Genomic DNA, 16,889 nt, shown 5'->3' on the forward strand with positions numbered 1-16,889 from the left:
ATTGGCTAGAACATTTGTTATATTCTAATATATTGATACATATGATGGAAAGATCGTGAACATGCAGGGGGACTCGAGCTCTATAGCTGATGATGTTAGCGGAGAGTATGCAGCAATCTTAGGTATCAAACCAGAGAAGTATCAGACGAAGGTGTTATTATTTCAAGTAAGGCCGAACGTACGGTTCAATATGTACAGTTCGTTGTATAAATTTCAAGGTACGAAATGTGAAAAGGCTACACTGGCTAGAATGGATGTTCCTTCTATTAGCCCTCTTCTCAATAATGGGAACATTAGGGTTAACAATTCAGCGAATCGTGCACACCAAGAGCAATTCTCGTTACCTAACTGAACATTGTCACGGATGCTGCGGATGGAAATGTGATCCAGATTTCACCTTTGCAATTCTACTGATTGTAAACTTAGGTATACTATTTTATTTAAGGAATCCTTAATGTGCATCCTTTGTTTACATTTTTTTTTTGCAGTATTTTGTACAGTGTATGCAATCGATGGATTGTTCCGAGAACAAAAATATGAGATGTTGACGTACACTGGAGGTGTATTGGTAATTGTTGTGTACGTCATAAGTAACTACATCGATCATGGCAGAAATGGTGAAGACATACGACTGGTAAGTAACATGGTTGTTTTGCATTATTGTGGATTTGTATTATTATAAAAAAGGTGCGCCTTATTTTGCTTTGCGTGTTTGGACCATTGAATATGATATTTGCTGTGATGGTGTTTTATCGGATGGGATTTCTGGAACTGAATTTTATTGGAGCCAACATCACTCATTTACGTAAATCATTATGGTTAATTGATTTGCACAGTAATTGTTGTATGTATTTCAGGTATCTATCGCACTGGAGTAGAGTTTTGTACATGGCTAAAGTTCAATTTTCAAATTGCTGTAAGTGTTGTAGTATCTTTATTGTATTCAGATATGTGAAGACATAATAGACATACAGTAGGGTTGCTAACAACTTACTTTAGGAAGTTTAAGGTTCACTGTTCAATGTTGGCTTCTTTTCGTGCACCTGAATTGATCTTGTAATGATAAAAGTGAATCTGGTTTAATGCTTATCATGTGAGGTGTTTGAGGTTTGTACTGTGCATTGATCATAATAAATAGTGTAACTCATCAACTGACCTATAACCTTTAAATAAATATCTTTTTCATGATTTATTGAGTTTTAAAGAAATAATTTTTCACCACAGGTCAGTTGCCTGGCAATTGTGCTATGCAGGCCAAACTCAGAGGTGTCAGTTAGTCTCAAAGTGATACTATCAGTGGGTGTGGCCCTGGTTGCACTGTGGACAATTATAGGATGGATGCTAGTAAGTGTTTAATCACTGTCTATCCCGTTATGTCATTGGTCAATGTTAGGTTTACAAAGAGAATGTATTACTGGCAGTTGTGTTTATTCTCATGTCGAGTATTGAGGCAGCATTTTATATCTACTTACTAGTTGAGGTAAATGATGTGTCTTATGTGAGACAAACCCATGTGAGACAAAAATTTGGTGGGCAATTATTGGGTGAATTTGGCAGGTCTGTTTAAATTTCCGACTTTGTGATATGTATTGTATATTGGATTTCTATACCACACATAAAAGCATGATCTATGTTACTATGTACATTGTCAAATTACTTGTTGGGTATAGTGATTATCATTTGTGTAATCTGTTTGCACCAATGTCAAATGAAGTGTGATCAATTGTGCACAGTGTATGTCGAGGGGTCCTATACTACTCAAAAATTGTGTGCAAGATTCCAAATCTCACCAAAAGTTCTAAATTAACATTCCACTTTGAAATTTGCAAGCTACACATGTAGTCCAGTTGGTATTGGACCCCTCAGTTAGTGTGTATAATTGTTGAATGCCTCGGGGGCCACCAACTTTTTGTAATTATATGAGGAGGATGAGGCTGAAATATCAACATGTAATAGTCCATTGCTGACAACAAGTTTGAATACAATAGAATACACAGATCCAGGTATGTTACAAGGCCAATTTTGGAAATTATTGGACAGCTGCCAATTTTGGCTACTTCTTGCAAACAAAAGTTACCACTTTTGGCAACTTTATAAAGCAGTGTAATGCAAAGCTATAGGACTCTGAACTTCACACTTTAGTTTGTTTTCACAGCCTTAGCATCCATGTACATGAGAGGAAACACACAATTAAGGGTGAGTAGGACGGACATGTATATATTTCAACATCCCTTTTCATGTAATTACAAATAGCTGGTGGTCACACAATGGCCTGAGCCATTCAATCAGAAGAGAAGGCTCAGTCTACATATCGACATGTGATTTTAAAGAACTGGTCACCAAAACTATTGTTCTGAATTTCCCTGATCTGTAATAGAATTCTGAAAGATGCCTTCAGAAGACCAGCTTCCTTCAAAATGTCCTCAACAGTCAGCCCAGACATTGCTGCTGTAGAATTTGCAGCAGCTTGCTCTTACAGAATGTGCCGGAAGTTTAGATGTCCTGCTTTATGCAGGCAAGTTTTTATTCACCTAGCCACCGTGATTGAGGTGATTGGTCCATGCTTTCCATTGTAGGAACTTAGGAGGTGGTTTCTTCGACTAACTATGGAGTGCTAGTGTTTTTCTCTCATAAACCTTCAATATTTCCACTGGACAGATTTTTACCATCCTTAACTGGAGGGAAGAAAAAACTGACATTGTGTCAAGGCCAGCAACATGGTAGTTTTAATGGTCAAATCCTGTAATGATAGGGACCCTGTTCATCATTCCATACTTCGGTCTTGGAGGCATTTCATTAAAAATACCTTTAGGTGTATGGTATACAAATGGGTGTTTACCAACCTCTTCCCCATCCACCTTCTTATGTACAGTTGAGATAGTTGATTTATATGAGTTCACAGACCTGTAGTGATATTCTTGTTCAAACAAACTGGCCAGAAAATTCAGCACATTACCTATAGAACCCCTCGATTACTTTCCTGACACAGCTATTCCACCGTTTGAAGATGTCTTGCTCCTCCAAGAGAATAAGTCTTGTGTTATCTCCACTGAATGGTCAAATGACTAGCTGAGGAACTCCTGCTGAGTTGGTGTATGCACCGCTTCCATAATTCCAATGCCAATACATTTTTCCCAAATCGTTGCGAGTCTTGGTTGGTATGATGTCTGAATCATCACCTTCTGTTGATTGTTGGTGAAGGTCTTCACTGCCAATGATGCTGCTAACAATTTCAGGCGGTTCACTGACCACAAGCTCCCTGTTTTCGCTCTTATGGGGGGGAATCAACAGTGCTATTCAATCATTTCTCTCTGCTAGATCCTGGAAGTTGTCTATAGTACTCCTCTGCGGTTCAAGGCTTTCAGGCTCACTGCTGGATGGTAGCCCCCATATTTCTTGCAAGAAATGAAGCTGTCCTGGCTGGGTTGTACCAGTGATATCACCTGTTTCACTAACGTTACTTCCACCTCCAAGCTTCATTGCTCTGAAGGGACTACATAAGTGCACCTGTGATGGAGAAACTAGGGGCAAGCACTGTCTATAAGATCTTGTGTCAACAAGGTTTGAATGCTTTCATACGCCCTGCATGTGGATTGGTGACTACATCCCTATTGAGGGCAAAAATGTCCTTATATCCAATGTATATGCATACCACTATGTTTCTGTCAGAACGAGAAAAAATCCGAAGTGTTGAAGTTAGAGTTGCATTAATAGTGCTTGTACATGTGTTTTTTTTTTTTTTTTGTGGTTTCATGCATGTGTGTATTCTATCATATGCTGTCAGTAATGGAAAATTAGCTATTACATGTTGATATGGAGACTGAGCTTTCCGAAATGTAATAGCATAGCAATGATCAGGCTTGGTCTTTCACATATATTTTTATCAAGATTTTCTTGTCTTTCTACTTAGACTGGTATAAGACATGATAAATTCAAAAAAAACGAAACAGTGTTTGTAGCAAGTGTGCTATATATTGGTGGTAAGTGAAGTGTTCTGTAACTATCTGTGCATATGTATATGTGTGTGTGTATGTGTGTATTTTCCAATTGACAAGATTGGGAAAGTAGTTTCAGACTCTTCATGGATGTGTTGTAGTGAGACCTCATGAGGTTACTCCATTTTCATCTGTAAGGCTTAGACCAGTCTCCTTTGAGAGTTACCAGTCCTGCCCACAGGTGTATTTGCCTGCTCTAGGACCTGACAGGTATCCAAGTGTCCCCTAGCTATGCTGTGTTATGGTTTATGGGAGAACTTGGGGACTGTGCATGTGTACATATAGTGTATGCGTGTGTGCTGTGAGGCAGTATAGCCAGTGGCTAGAGCATTGGCCTGGTAATCAAGATCTATGCTCGCTTTTGCCAAATTGGTGTCGTTGTTTCCTTGAGCAAGAAGCTTTACTCACATTGCTCCAGTCTACCCAGCTGTATAATGGGAACTGGCGGCCTATGAGTTGATTGGAATTTACCACATTGATTGTCAAGGACATTTACTTGGGTATCACTAGTAATAGTACAGTAGTACCATAGATCATCAAGGTTTGCACTTCCTCACAAAGAAACATTGATCAGAAACCAGGATAACAATATGATTATGGTGCCTTGGCAGTATTAGTTGGGTACAATCAAGCTTTAAGTGTCCTTAGAGCAGCTAAAAACACTCCAATAGAGGTCACTATGGAATTTTTATTTAACAGAATTTTCTACTGCCTGCTTTTGTCCTACCTGATGACAAGTGGAACTCGGCAAGACTAAGGCTATGGGTGCTTGATTAGATTCTTTCACTGTTAAGAGTTGCTTCAGTCTGACAGATGCCTTTTGCCATACCACAGTACGTACAATACATGCATCATGGACTCATAGTTGTGATAATCGAATTTTGTACGTTAATATAAAGGTATAAATGCACTTCATGAGTCTGCAGTTCTTTACGATCATGAGTTAGCTAGCTAGCACTTTGTACATGTAGTCATTAAAGACCATGTGTGTTGTAAGTATAGTGTGCGTGCGTGTGTGTGATATTTTCCTACACTATAGGCTCGTTGGGAATTATCAACTTTGCTCTGATCATAATATGGTTCTTCAGAATTATAGTAAATTTTGGAGCAGGAATGAAAGAAAAAAGTTAGTTGAAAACTACTAGTTGTGTCTGTAAGTTAACTCCAATGCTTTTATCCACAGTTTTACCTTAAACTCTCTTCTATGAATGATTCAATGAAAACATTCTATAAATTATTTTTGAATACACTTTAAAAGTTTATTTGTTACTGACTGGTATGACAGGTGTTTGTTTGTACTCATGTGTAAGAATGATGAAATTGTGTGAACTACAGATATTCCTATATAATTACACTTGTTACTTGAGTAGTTTTAGTTTCAGCTAGCGATGGTAGCTTGTTTGTGGTGGGTGTTTGTTCTGCTGTTAGTGAGTACAGCCATAGCAGCTCCAGTCACCTTAACTGATGAAGAAGCAGATCCAATATTAGTTGCTAATGAAGGTAAGCTAGTAGTGGATATCTTGAGCCTATAAACTAATAAGGTTGTGTTGGGTATAAACCTCTAACTAGACATAGAAAGCCACTGCTATGTGCAGTGAATTTCATATGACAACTGAAATGAAATGAAATACCGTTTACATAGAATTGGAGAAGGACCGTCCTAGGCAACTCATTGAGGGAGACATTTTGGTTGATAAGTACATGATGCACTTGATTGGATTGTCGGACGATCAAGATGAGGTCCTTGATCATTTACTGCCTGATGAAAACCGAAAGAAGAAAGCTAGTATTAGTGAATTACTACAAAGGGAACTAGCATGGCCTGATTGTGTTGTTCCATATGCTTTCTCTTCTTTTGTTGGTAAGAAAACATTCTGTCAACCTTGTAGGAATGACGTAAGTAGTTGTACATTACAAGTTTACACTATGCCAATAGGGCCTAAGGCAACTAGGGCAGCACATGCAGCCATGAATCACTGGATGGAGAACACGTGCATCAAATTTATTCCAAGGACAAATCAAACAGACTACATACTGTTTGTGCAGAGATACGGGTAAGACCATCACATGTTGTTCTACCTTTTGTATAGTTTATCATCTAGATGTTGGTCACAAGTTGGACGTGTTGGTGGTGAGCAACTAGTATCACTGGGGGATGATAGCCCTACTAACGACAACTGCAAGAGAAGGGGTGTAGTCACTCATGAACTGGGCCATACACTGGGATTCCTCCATGAACAGTCTCGACCTGACAGAGATCAGTATGTTGATGTAATTATAGAGAACATTGAGGAAGGAAAAGAGGAAAACTTCCACAAGTACAGTCACTTACAGATCGATAGCCTCGGTGTGGAATACGACTTGGACAGTATCATGCACTACGGAAAGTTTGTGAGTGTTCCTACTGACTGTTGAAACAAACGATGACATGTGTATTTAGTCTTTTAGTAAAAATGGAAAGCCCACCCTTATTCCCAAGGAAACAGGTAGAAAGATTGGGCAAAGGAAACGCTTAAGTGACTTGGATATCAAACAAGCTAACTTGGTGTGCAATTGTGCAAGTGAGTGTGTTATTTAATACCTTTTACTATTGTTACATTTATAACCATCAGAGAAAATGTTGAAATTGAGACCATCACTCGCTACCAAACCTGAACCACCATTGTCAATTCAAAACATGGACAATGGACTATGTCTTCACAGCCAGCCAAGCTCCACTGGCTTTAACTTACTTGTAATGGACACTTGTCACCATAACAGTTCTTCACAGTCATGGCAATGGAACGGGAACAACCAGCTGTACAACCCAACCACTCTAGAATGTATTAGTACCAACCCTGATGGGCTATTTGAGCTGCGAAATTGCACAGATGATATGTCTCAACAACTGTTGTGTGCTGACCACTTTATTAAACAACCTAGCACTGGAAACTGTATGACTGTCAGAGAAGATTCTGACCGCCCTGTCGCAGAGAGGTGTACCTTGATGAACCACAAGCAAAAGTGGAATAAATACACTGGTAGTATGGAATCTGAAATGGAAGAGTCACTTCTCCGTTTGCTGGGTGACAACACTAACATGAACGAGACTACTGTAGAGACAATCTGTACCATACCAGGCTACCATACCGTAGCAGAGTGCTACAGTGAGAGGGTCCTGACTGGATGGTCTCTTTGTAGGCGCCAGGGTCACTACGTCACTGGCTTATATCACATCAGTAACCGGTTCTTACAGAGCATCACTGATTTCTATTGCTGTTTTACACCTCACGTGTTCACTGGTGAGCCAGAAACACTGTCCACTATTGAAGAGGAGATCTGTGAGAATGTCACCTGGTGGTCATCACTTGACAAGATAGGCTGGTTCAAATGCCCCACAGGACTGTACTTCAAAGGATACTTAAAAGTCAGCAGAGAAGGTTTGAATGCTGTACTACAAGTCCGGTGTTGCAAGACAGATCAAGCGCCACAGGTGTATCGACAGTGCTACACAGACAGTAATGGTGATTCTGAGGGACTGCACAAGTGTCGTCGCACTGGCTACCACATTGCTGGTATTTACAAAACTGACTGTCACCAGTTGCAGTGCATTGAAAGACTACTTTGCTGCATCTAGACATTAGTAACTCATATTTATGCTGTAGCAAGAACAGATGTTTACAATGTATTCTTAGCTTAATCAGTGTCATCCGTTAATTTTAGTTTGACAGCATTCTGAAACACTTTTACCCACTTCATGGTTATGTCCTCACTCTCTGCCTTAAAGTATATTGACCCAGTTCCAGGATGAGTGAGACACAACTTTAAATTGTCCTTTGTGTCCTGCCAAAGACAAAATATTATACACAACATAGCATAAAGTAGGGCAACTAACAGGGACAGGAAAAATAACTGAGTAGCCTGGAAGTGATATGGTTTTTTTGCAGGAGACATCCTGCAAGATGAAGGTAAGATATAGGTACATGCATGTATGTCTATACCTCATGTTTTTCAAATATGTAGAGTACAAACTCAGCTATCTCTAGCCATCTTTTCCGCCACTTTGTTGTTTTAACGAAAAGGTAGCCACTAATATCGCAGTTTCGTTCTCGTGCTTTTACCTGAACAAGTAGACTAGTGTTAACAGTTGTTTAAACTATATTAGACCTCACTTCCAGTACAGCTGGCTTTAATTTGACAGTGGTTCTCCTAACAGTTCTTTTAACAGTCTGTCTTGTTCTCCTCCCTGAAATATCTTTGTTATTACCATTCAGTGTAGTATTGTTCTGTTCCCCTGTGAGCCATTAACATGATGTGTAGATAAAGTGAACTGTGGTCAGTTACCGGTCAGTTTATCATAACATGTCTGACACACACGATCCATCTTGTAATCCTGGTACTTGAGAGCTACCTCGTATGCAGAACAGGACCCACAAAATATCTAAAAAGAATTTCCCAAGGAACAATGGAAAATTCTGTTAATATATACTTACATTTCCACATGCCCGACAATGATGACGTCGTCTAGTCATAGTGAACCTCATCGTACACATCATACACATGCTGACACAACTGTCAGGTAGCCATGGAGGAGCCAGACTGCCAAGTGGCTCCTCATCTGATTTCTACACAAACACATGCACAAAATGAGAGTATGGACATGACATGACTGTTGAAACAGTATAGTCTGTAGCCCACGTAAAAAGCTATCTCATAATTTATGACAAAATTTCTTTGTAAAGATATTTGATTGCTACTGCTATATATACACCAGTGGTACATGTGTTGATGAAATCTTACACTCGTTGCTCCTATATCAGTCTCATCTATGGATGGTAACTTTGAAGAAACTTTAAACAGCTCTCTGCTCATTATTGAGGCTTCATACTCATTTAATGCATCCGATAAGGCCTAATAAACAGAATTATAATCTTACAATCAAAACAATAATGTAATAAATATTACCTTCATCCATTGTATCTTTGTTTCTTCAGTGCTACAATAACAAACAACATGTTGATATGCAAAACAATGAACACATTTTGTAGCTAGTACCTTGTCCCTAGTCGAAATGACTTACTAGTACTGATAATCTGTAAGCCATGCTTCACCTCTGGATCATCCAGATCAATAACCTATAATAGTAATGTACGGAGTCTGTGTTAACATACTGTCATGTTGCTGGAATACAGCATTATTAGGACTTAATACAATGATTCTGGCCATCATTGTACACTCAAACAATTAGTGTGCCATACTTAAACAAAAAGCCGGGCTTGTGTAAATAAATAGATGACAGGTATTCTTTAATATGTATAAGTAATATGCAAGTACGCAATGGATAGTAGTATTTATTGCACTAGGGTTCGATCCATTAAAACAGTCACCACCAGGGCTGGGATTTTCTCTACATTCAGCAGATATTTCAGTGTCAAGCTATGCTGATACCCTAGTACAGGCTTTCAGCATCTAGTGATTTTATATGCACTCTCATCTGAAACATCAGTTAACTTGTACTTTCAATACATCTGATGCACAGTAACTCTGTAAGAAACATACACACGCCTAGTTTATTTTAACACCAGGTTCAAAATCATTTAGCTATAAGAGATAGATTGATGCTCAGGATTTATGTATATGAATTGGGAAAATACAGCAAATTTCTGCACATTTTGCATCACTAACCTTCATTCCACGTAATGGTATTCTCTTGATCACTTTGTATGTAGTATTAGCAGGAGGAATGGCATAGGCATAGATGAGTAGGTCAGTGAACTAAACAACAAAATGTTTAATAAGTACATCAATGTTGTTGTTAAAGTCCCTCACCAAAAAGAACATTCGTGGGTGTACTTCTTTCCGTGAATATTTCAATAATTCCCCTTCTAGCAATAATTTCTAAAGGTGGAAAATCACATACATAGTAATAAAAAGAGCCACAAAAAGCTTTCAACTATTTCTATTATTTGTCAGCTAACCCTGCTGGGTGAAATAAGGTTATCTCCAGTGTCCCCAACCAGTTTCTTTTGTACTTCAATCAGTTTCCTAAAGTTATCCACTTGTCGAATGGACTCATTCACATGTGCTGCCACCTTTGATATCAACTCCAGTGCCTCTGTGGAAACATATGGTACATAGTAAACATTTCCTAGTGGGTAATGACAAGTGGTTTTACTTTCACTGTCATGCCTGTCATCTGAGTCAGCTGGAAGATGTTTGAGGTAATCTGTAACAAGAAGGGTTACAACCTAACTAGTTACTCATCTTTACCGACCTTGTAATAGTAACTTGTAACGAGGAATTCTCTGTATTGTCTCTAACAAGTATCCACTGAGTGGCAGGTTAGCACAAATTGGTGATCTCTATTATACATGTCAACAATAGTTGAAGCTAGCAGCAAATATTATGATGTGTGAGGTGTATCCAATGCAAAGGGAATACCTAACAGCCAATAACATGTATGGTGCATTTGAAGAAACAGAACCAATATTAATATGGCGAGTCCAAAAGTCAATTTTTGGACTTGTCAGAACTCAGAAAGTTATCAGTGGCTGATGCTAATGTTTGATCCATTACAGTAGTGAAGTAAAAGCCAACTATAGTATGACCTTAGCCCATGGGTAATTTCGGCAGCTTGAAGGTACTCTGTAGACAAACCTGGATAAGCCACCAAATTCATCACCAACTTTACTATAGGCACAAGAGAGTTCTCACAAAAAGAGTTGTAAAATGCTCCATCATCAATGCAATCCAGTTATGGAGAGTATACAAGCTTTTAACACGTTTTAAATGACCAACATGCAAGATGCTACTTCTTGAAATTACAGCTGTTATATGATGTATAAAGTACTTATGATGGACTTTGCAAGTGTGGTTCCCAGCACACAAATAAAAATATTTAATATTTTAAGGTCCTCATGATAGTGACTTATATGCAGAGGTAATTATCAATCATGATGTCCTTACAAAAAGTTTTGAGTTACCAACATACAATCAGACAAAACTCATAATAATTGTTTTTGCATAATTTCTAAGCCACACACACGTACTGTTTTTACTTGCATACACATTTCTGTTTGTGTTGCTATTGTGTGAACTATTTATTGTGGTGTTTCAGTTTCTATTTTGGCTAAATTTCAATTAAACATATTTACTGAGTTTTTTGGCTAGCTGTAATAGTGATGACTCCTAGTGTGGTGAATGATACCATGCAGCTGATATTGCACAAAATGTAATAGCTAATAAGTTAGGTTAATGAATTTCCTTCAATTAGTCCGGCTTTAGTTCCACCAAACTATCATAGTCCTAAATTAATGTACCAGTCACAATAAACAGACAACATAATGAAATAGGACTGGGACGATTAGACAAGGACTACTATTTTAAAAATTGTTAATTTAAAAATGAAGTAGGAATCTATGCAATAAAAAGTAGTGAAACAAGAGATGAATGATGGTATACAGCATAGCTCGGTGGGATAGTCCCTACTTTGGCATTGAGAGCAATGTACAAAGTAGGGACTTTCCCACCAAGCTATGCTGTAATACCATCATTCATCTTTTGTTTCATTGCTTTTTATTGCATAGATCCCTACTTCATAAAAAACCTAGTTAGGTTAATTTTTTTGTTGTAGCACAGCTAGTTACAGTGTAACTTGTGACTGTTCTATTAGAATATCATACATGACTGTTGTATTAGAGTGACTGTTCTATTAGAGTATCTCGAGTCAACAAAGGGGTGTGCAACTAGCTAGACCAATAAGGAGTGAAGTCACCTTGTTTACTGTTAAGTAAATAGCTAGATGTGGTCTCTGCATTCTATTGCCATTAGTCCAGCTAGATCTTTATTTGATGGTGTGGTCGCGAACCTATCGCGAACAGGATTCCAATTGCGAAGTTGCAGATATCAAGCTAGTATATCAAGGGAGTGGCACTCCAATATATCCTGTACTTTGATCTTTGTCCTCAGTCAAAACGAAAGTCTAAGTCAAGCAAGAAATTTGCAGTAGGTCAAAAGACAAGTTCATTTGTAAAGTGCATACCACAATTGATACTTTTAGAATTAGAACATAACTGTAGCTTTACGAAAATTTACAAAAATTCGGTCAAGAGTCAAGCACGGATTTTAGCATAAGTCAAGTGTCAAGGCTTATTTTTCAACTTTGACCACTTTTACCGAGGACGAAGATCGGAGTACAGGGTATATTGGAGTGTCACCCCCTTGTATATATACCTCTTATAGTAGTCCAGGGACTGAAAGTGCTTCTGAAATCCAGCTCTGTGGCGTCTAGCTAAATAATGCTGCTAAAAGAAAGTGTTGATATAGAAAATTAATGCCTCGATATGATTTCGTTGGATGAAGAAGAAGACAAGCAGCTTGATTGAAAATAAAAGAAATGACAAGATACAGAGGGCCTACACTCGTCGGAACCCCAAAAGACACATCCCACTGCTGAGTTTATTATTGTGGCGTAAAATGGTGGCCATGTGCTGCTTCATTTGGCCTCTAGGCTTGTGACTGTGGCCAATGAGTGAGTGAGTGAGTGAGTGAGTGAGTGAGTGAGTGAGTGAGTGAGTGGGGCAGATAAAATTGCAAGTTTTGGCGATTAAAAAAAATCTATATCCGGTTACTGGCGTTTCCTTGTTTTTAATGCTGTATTTCATGTTAGATGGACTAATATTATTCCGTATAAGTGATTTTCATAGTGTAAGATATCTCTAGGATGGCATAATTTTAGGTGGCACACATCATTTTCAGGGGATCCATAGTACTGTTTGATATTGTTACAATTACCATGTATTACAATTACTTTCTCTGATGACAATCATGATTACATTATGTGGGTGTGTATGTGTGATACAAAACTATGTGCAAGGGATTTAGCATGCTCATAGACAGTAAATATGTTCACAATCTTTAAAATTTGCAAATAATGATAGTTACAGTTATTTATGTACATCATAACACATTCTGGGGTATGACAAAAATTTATATTACTTTTGGTGTAATCATGGAAATACAATAAGTAAGAGATACAAATGTGACTGTGTCTTAATCTTTAGTTTAAGCATTAAAATTAGGGGGTAGGCATAATTAGTGGGAATTTTACAAACACACAGGTATTTTTTCAGTACTTACACACAAAACAATACACCTTGATGACACATATGGACTGATCCAGAATTTTGGAAGGAGGGAGGGGGGTCAAAATGGCATTACAGTGAAGGCATACCTTAGTTTGTGAAGCACACTAGCATGCAAGGCATGCCAACCTAGAGGGGGGAATCACCTCCCCCTAGGAAATTTGACCCTCTGAGATGAAATCTGGGAATGATTTAAGCACAAGTTATCACAATATAATTTAACTGCTGTATTAGTTTGACTGCTTTATTAGGGTATCTCTATCTTGATATTTATAGTCTAACAAAATTACTATTGTCTGACTAAAATGCATGTCACCCAGGAAGTTTTCTCCTTTTAAAATGAATATTTGCTGTATTAGGGTGACTGCTTTATTAGAGTATATCAACCTTTATTATAGTGTACAGTGTACAATTGTCAATTGGCCAGGGTTGTGGCTACTCCCCTGCTGAACTATTTTGTACAGCCTCTACAATAGTTCTGCACAGCTAGTATATTTTACATGTGCACTCAGTACAATTGTAGCAGCTAGGCAGGATCTTATAATGCTGACAAACTTTGAATGCTGAAAGGCTATGCACAAACCAGTGGCATAAGGCCTGGGTGCCAGCAATTTTTTTTTTAAATAAACAATTGTCAATAAATAAAAGAAAGTCTTCACGTCAAACTGTGGGCATAGAGGCAAACTCTGCCCAATCCAGCAAATTATTCCTCTACTCTGCCTGTCTACAACACTTCTACTCAATGTAACGAAGGAGGGAGACACGCTCAGTTTCTCCATGTGCCAGCTTCTTCAGTGCTATTCTCTTCAACGCTTCCACTCACTCCATTTAGCGAACATGTGATGCAACAGTTAACAAAAGGATCATCCATGCTTGAGATAACAAAAGTAACGAAAATATTAGTTACTCACACTAATTATGGTTCTATTTTTAGACTAGCTTACTTACGTGATAGTGCATATAAACAAAGACGGTTGACCTTCTGCAATTGAGGTTTGAGATAACACTGATAACACTGATAAACCACACTATGAGGCAATGAATTGTTGAGAGAGTTGGTCTGCTATATATTAAAGTAGAGGGGATTAGGGACAAGGAGTCAAACTGGAATCTGGAGTGGTAATTCACTAAATTCAGTGGATGAGATCAGTGTGGCCAGGAGTGTCTAACGTAAATAGCTATAACGCATTATAATAAGTAATTCTATACTGTCAGTGATGTACTCTACTTGATCATGGACGAGTATGTTGGAGTACAGCCAGTGAGACACTGCGGTGGGAAGCTCAATCTGCAGTGGTGACATTCGATAGTAATTTGTAATAAAGCAGCTACTTAGATATGATAAGTTAGCTAATACTACACTGTATGTTGGTTAGCCCATCATTGGGTCATTAGCCTTTTTGTACAATCATGACATTAAGTGTTCCGTGTGGGGGGTGTACACCTTCCGGTTAGCTACACCACTGATTGCACTAAGCCCTGGTGTCAGTCTGGTTCTAGTTATGCCACTGGTAGAAGTTGATTATACATTCATCTATGTACAGCCAGTTGTGTACAACCCTCAAAATAGTGGATTAAAATTACTAGGCTTACCATTGGGATTACAGCATTTATATGATAGAGATTGGTAGTGTTTGTGTTGCTAAAGTCACAAATAGAAGGATAAAACACCACTGGATGAGATTTTTCATGACATAATTATATAGCACAATTGACATGTACACTAAAAATTATTGAAGGGAACCCCTTGACCCCCAACCTCCTAACTGTTGACACAGTACATACACCCGCACGCACGCACGCACACGCACACACACACACACACCTCAAACTCTTTGACCAAGTCATTAAACAAAACATTCTTTTTGCAAGACTCCTCTAATACTTTCAAGGCATTATCAAAGTTGCTAATATACTGAGAGTACATCTACAAGTTATAATAATATTATACATAACATTCCACATCAGCTCTGCCATTACCTTAAAGAAAGGTGCAGTGTTTAACATAATATCACCAATTTTGGGAATGGAATTCCTGCAAACAAACAATGACTTCCATTACAGGTGTACAATACACATCATCATACCATTTAGCCAGTCTCTCCTCTAGCTGGTTCAATAGACCACTATTGAGGACATATAGTGATCCCACATTGGATAGGATGGCTTTGAGGGTATCCGCTGGTAGTACCGGCTTGTCGTGGGCTCTGTTAGCTGACAACACTGTTTCTCTGAACTCCTGTCATACACAACACAATGACATCATGATGGCACAGAAATAAAGTTGTGAGTGTTTATCATTGCTGTAGCTCCACTAATATGGTTTGGTCAAATGCCATATTAATGTCTAAGGAGAGCAAATTCCACTACACACAATATTCATCATTACCTTATTGAGGAGGGTAAGTCCCTGTACAAACCTGTAACAACAACACTCTGTAATGATAATGACCATATATGTATATCTTATAGCATCTCCTTTACCCTTGACGGTTATACAACAGACAAGCATTTGCAATGTCATGGATCATTTGACGGGTGATGGGTATGCAACATTGAAATTCTCAGTATAGTCAGGGAGAGAATATAAGTGGGGATTTCACATCAAATACTTCATGATCAGCTACAGGTGTGCAATTTGCCTTCAGTTACAGGAGACTTACAGAGGATTAGTTGAGTTATAATAGAGAAAACAAAATTTGTGGATTCAACTTTGCAGATGCTAACAAGAAATTACAAACATGATGTTTAGGTTACCTTGGTAACTAACTAAAGCAGTTTAAGAAAATTGAATCCTGAGTCATTTCAGCTAGCCAATTGAACTGTCTAGTTAATAAGAAATAAAATAAATCCCTACACTGCTATTTTGAGTATTGGAAGATGAGAAATTAATTAATAACTTTATCCTATGGTGGGAAATAATACCAGGTAGTACCTATACACAACACAACTATATTATTCACATCATACAGCTTAGTGGTACACTCACGTTCTCTCTGTTGTCAACAACTCCTTAGCTATGAGGTAGGTCTTACCCTGAGGTTTATCGTCAGGCTGTAATATGTATCACACATAACAGTAAGTGTAGCAGACAGACAGACATACAGACACAAGCATGCATGCATACACCCACCCACACATAAATAAATAGCAAAAAGTTTGGTGATTAGCTATCATTCGTGGTAACTACCTGGAGAAGCCGGTCACAATAGTTACAATAGAGTAGTTCAAGAAGATACCACAATAGCTAAAAGAATGACTACCTTAAAGTTACTATGCAATTCAGCAATAATTTTCATAGACCAGCAAACCTATTGTGGAATCCTGTATATTGGCCTATTCATAGATCCTTTATACCCTATTGTAGGATTTTCTGTTGTTTAGTTTGGCTTCATGGGCACGTATATACGTAGTTCATCTCTACCTGTTCATCTTCACTGAAGCTGTCCCAGTCGACAGAGTGATCAGATTCGTCACTGTTGTAGCAGCTGCTACTGTTGGAGGGTGCCCTATCGATTGACATGAATCGTCTATTCCTGAACAAAAACTCAGACGGCTGCGGGCTATCGTCGGGAGCAATCGTTATCTTAGGTACTGGACTTGCCATTCTTCTAACTAACCTACAAGACCTGAACGATCTACAAATTCTACCACTCCACAAAAGGTTAAAATCAATAGCTATGGCACTTCCCTATTGGTAGGGCAGTGTATGCAACCCACGCGCCATCACATGAACTTATTATGAATACGTTATGCATCACGTGCATACTGA

At 38.4% G+C, this 16,889-nt stretch overlaps 3 protein-coding genes across 4 annotated transcripts; 2 read left to right on the top strand and 1 right to left on the bottom strand.

The window, feature by feature from the left end:
• Positions 1-7: 7 nt before the first annotated feature.
• LOC136260188 (uncharacterized) lies at positions 8-5,329 on the top strand. The gene is made up of 10 exons (XM_066053825.1): positions 8-166; positions 219-426; positions 489-634; positions 688-805; positions 858-916; positions 1,225-1,344; positions 1,394-1,480; positions 3,911-3,980; positions 5,035-5,121; positions 5,179-5,329. The coding sequence occupies exons 1-10, from the start codon at positions 62-64 to the stop codon at positions 5,187-5,189; spliced, it is 1,011 nt and encodes a 336-aa protein (XP_065909897.1). The 5' UTR covers positions 8-61; the 3' UTR covers positions 5,190-5,329.
• Positions 5,330-5,358: 29 nt separating this feature from the next.
• LOC136260182 (uncharacterized) lies at positions 5,359-7,707 on the top strand. Of its 2 annotated transcripts, XM_066053818.1 has the most exons (6): positions 5,359-5,495; positions 5,638-5,856; positions 5,932-6,049; positions 6,098-6,386; positions 6,436-6,556; positions 6,608-7,707. In XM_066053818.1, exons 1-6 carry the CDS (start codon positions 5,384-5,386, stop codon positions 7,609-7,611), a joined length of 1,863 nt encoding a protein of 620 aa, XP_065909890.1. In that variant the 5' UTR covers positions 5,359-5,383; the 3' UTR covers positions 7,612-7,707. The 2 variants fall into 2 exon arrangements, with proteins under 2 accessions (XP_065909890.1, XP_065909889.1); XM_066053817.1 differs by having other exon boundaries at positions 5,638-6,049.
• On the bottom strand, positions 5,931-16,854 carry LOC136260183 (FYVE, RhoGEF and PH domain-containing protein 6-like). Its single transcript, XM_066053819.1, has 20 exons — positions 16,542-16,854; positions 16,107-16,171; positions 15,507-15,537; positions 15,205-15,356; positions 15,098-15,152; positions 14,943-15,044; positions 10,249-10,336; positions 10,150-10,200; positions 9,953-10,089; positions 9,804-9,872; positions 9,660-9,749; positions 9,030-9,109; positions 8,940-8,970; positions 8,775-8,885; positions 8,468-8,599; positions 8,319-8,415; positions 8,147-8,268; positions 7,976-8,095; positions 7,870-7,929; positions 5,931-7,817 (listed from the first exon to the last, which is right to left on the bottom strand). Exons 1-20 carry the CDS (start codon positions 16,722-16,724, stop codon positions 7,671-7,673), a joined length of 1,923 nt encoding a protein of 640 aa, XP_065909891.1. The 5' UTR covers positions 16,725-16,854; the 3' UTR covers positions 5,931-7,670.
• Between the last annotated feature and the right edge of the window lie 35 nt (positions 16,855-16,889).

This window comes from Dysidea avara, chromosome 7 (assembly GCF_963678975.1).
Source record: "Dysidea avara chromosome 7, odDysAvar1.4, whole genome shotgun sequence".
Classification (NCBI taxonomy): Eukaryota; Metazoa; Porifera; class Demospongiae; order Dictyoceratida; family Dysideidae; genus Dysidea; species Dysidea avara.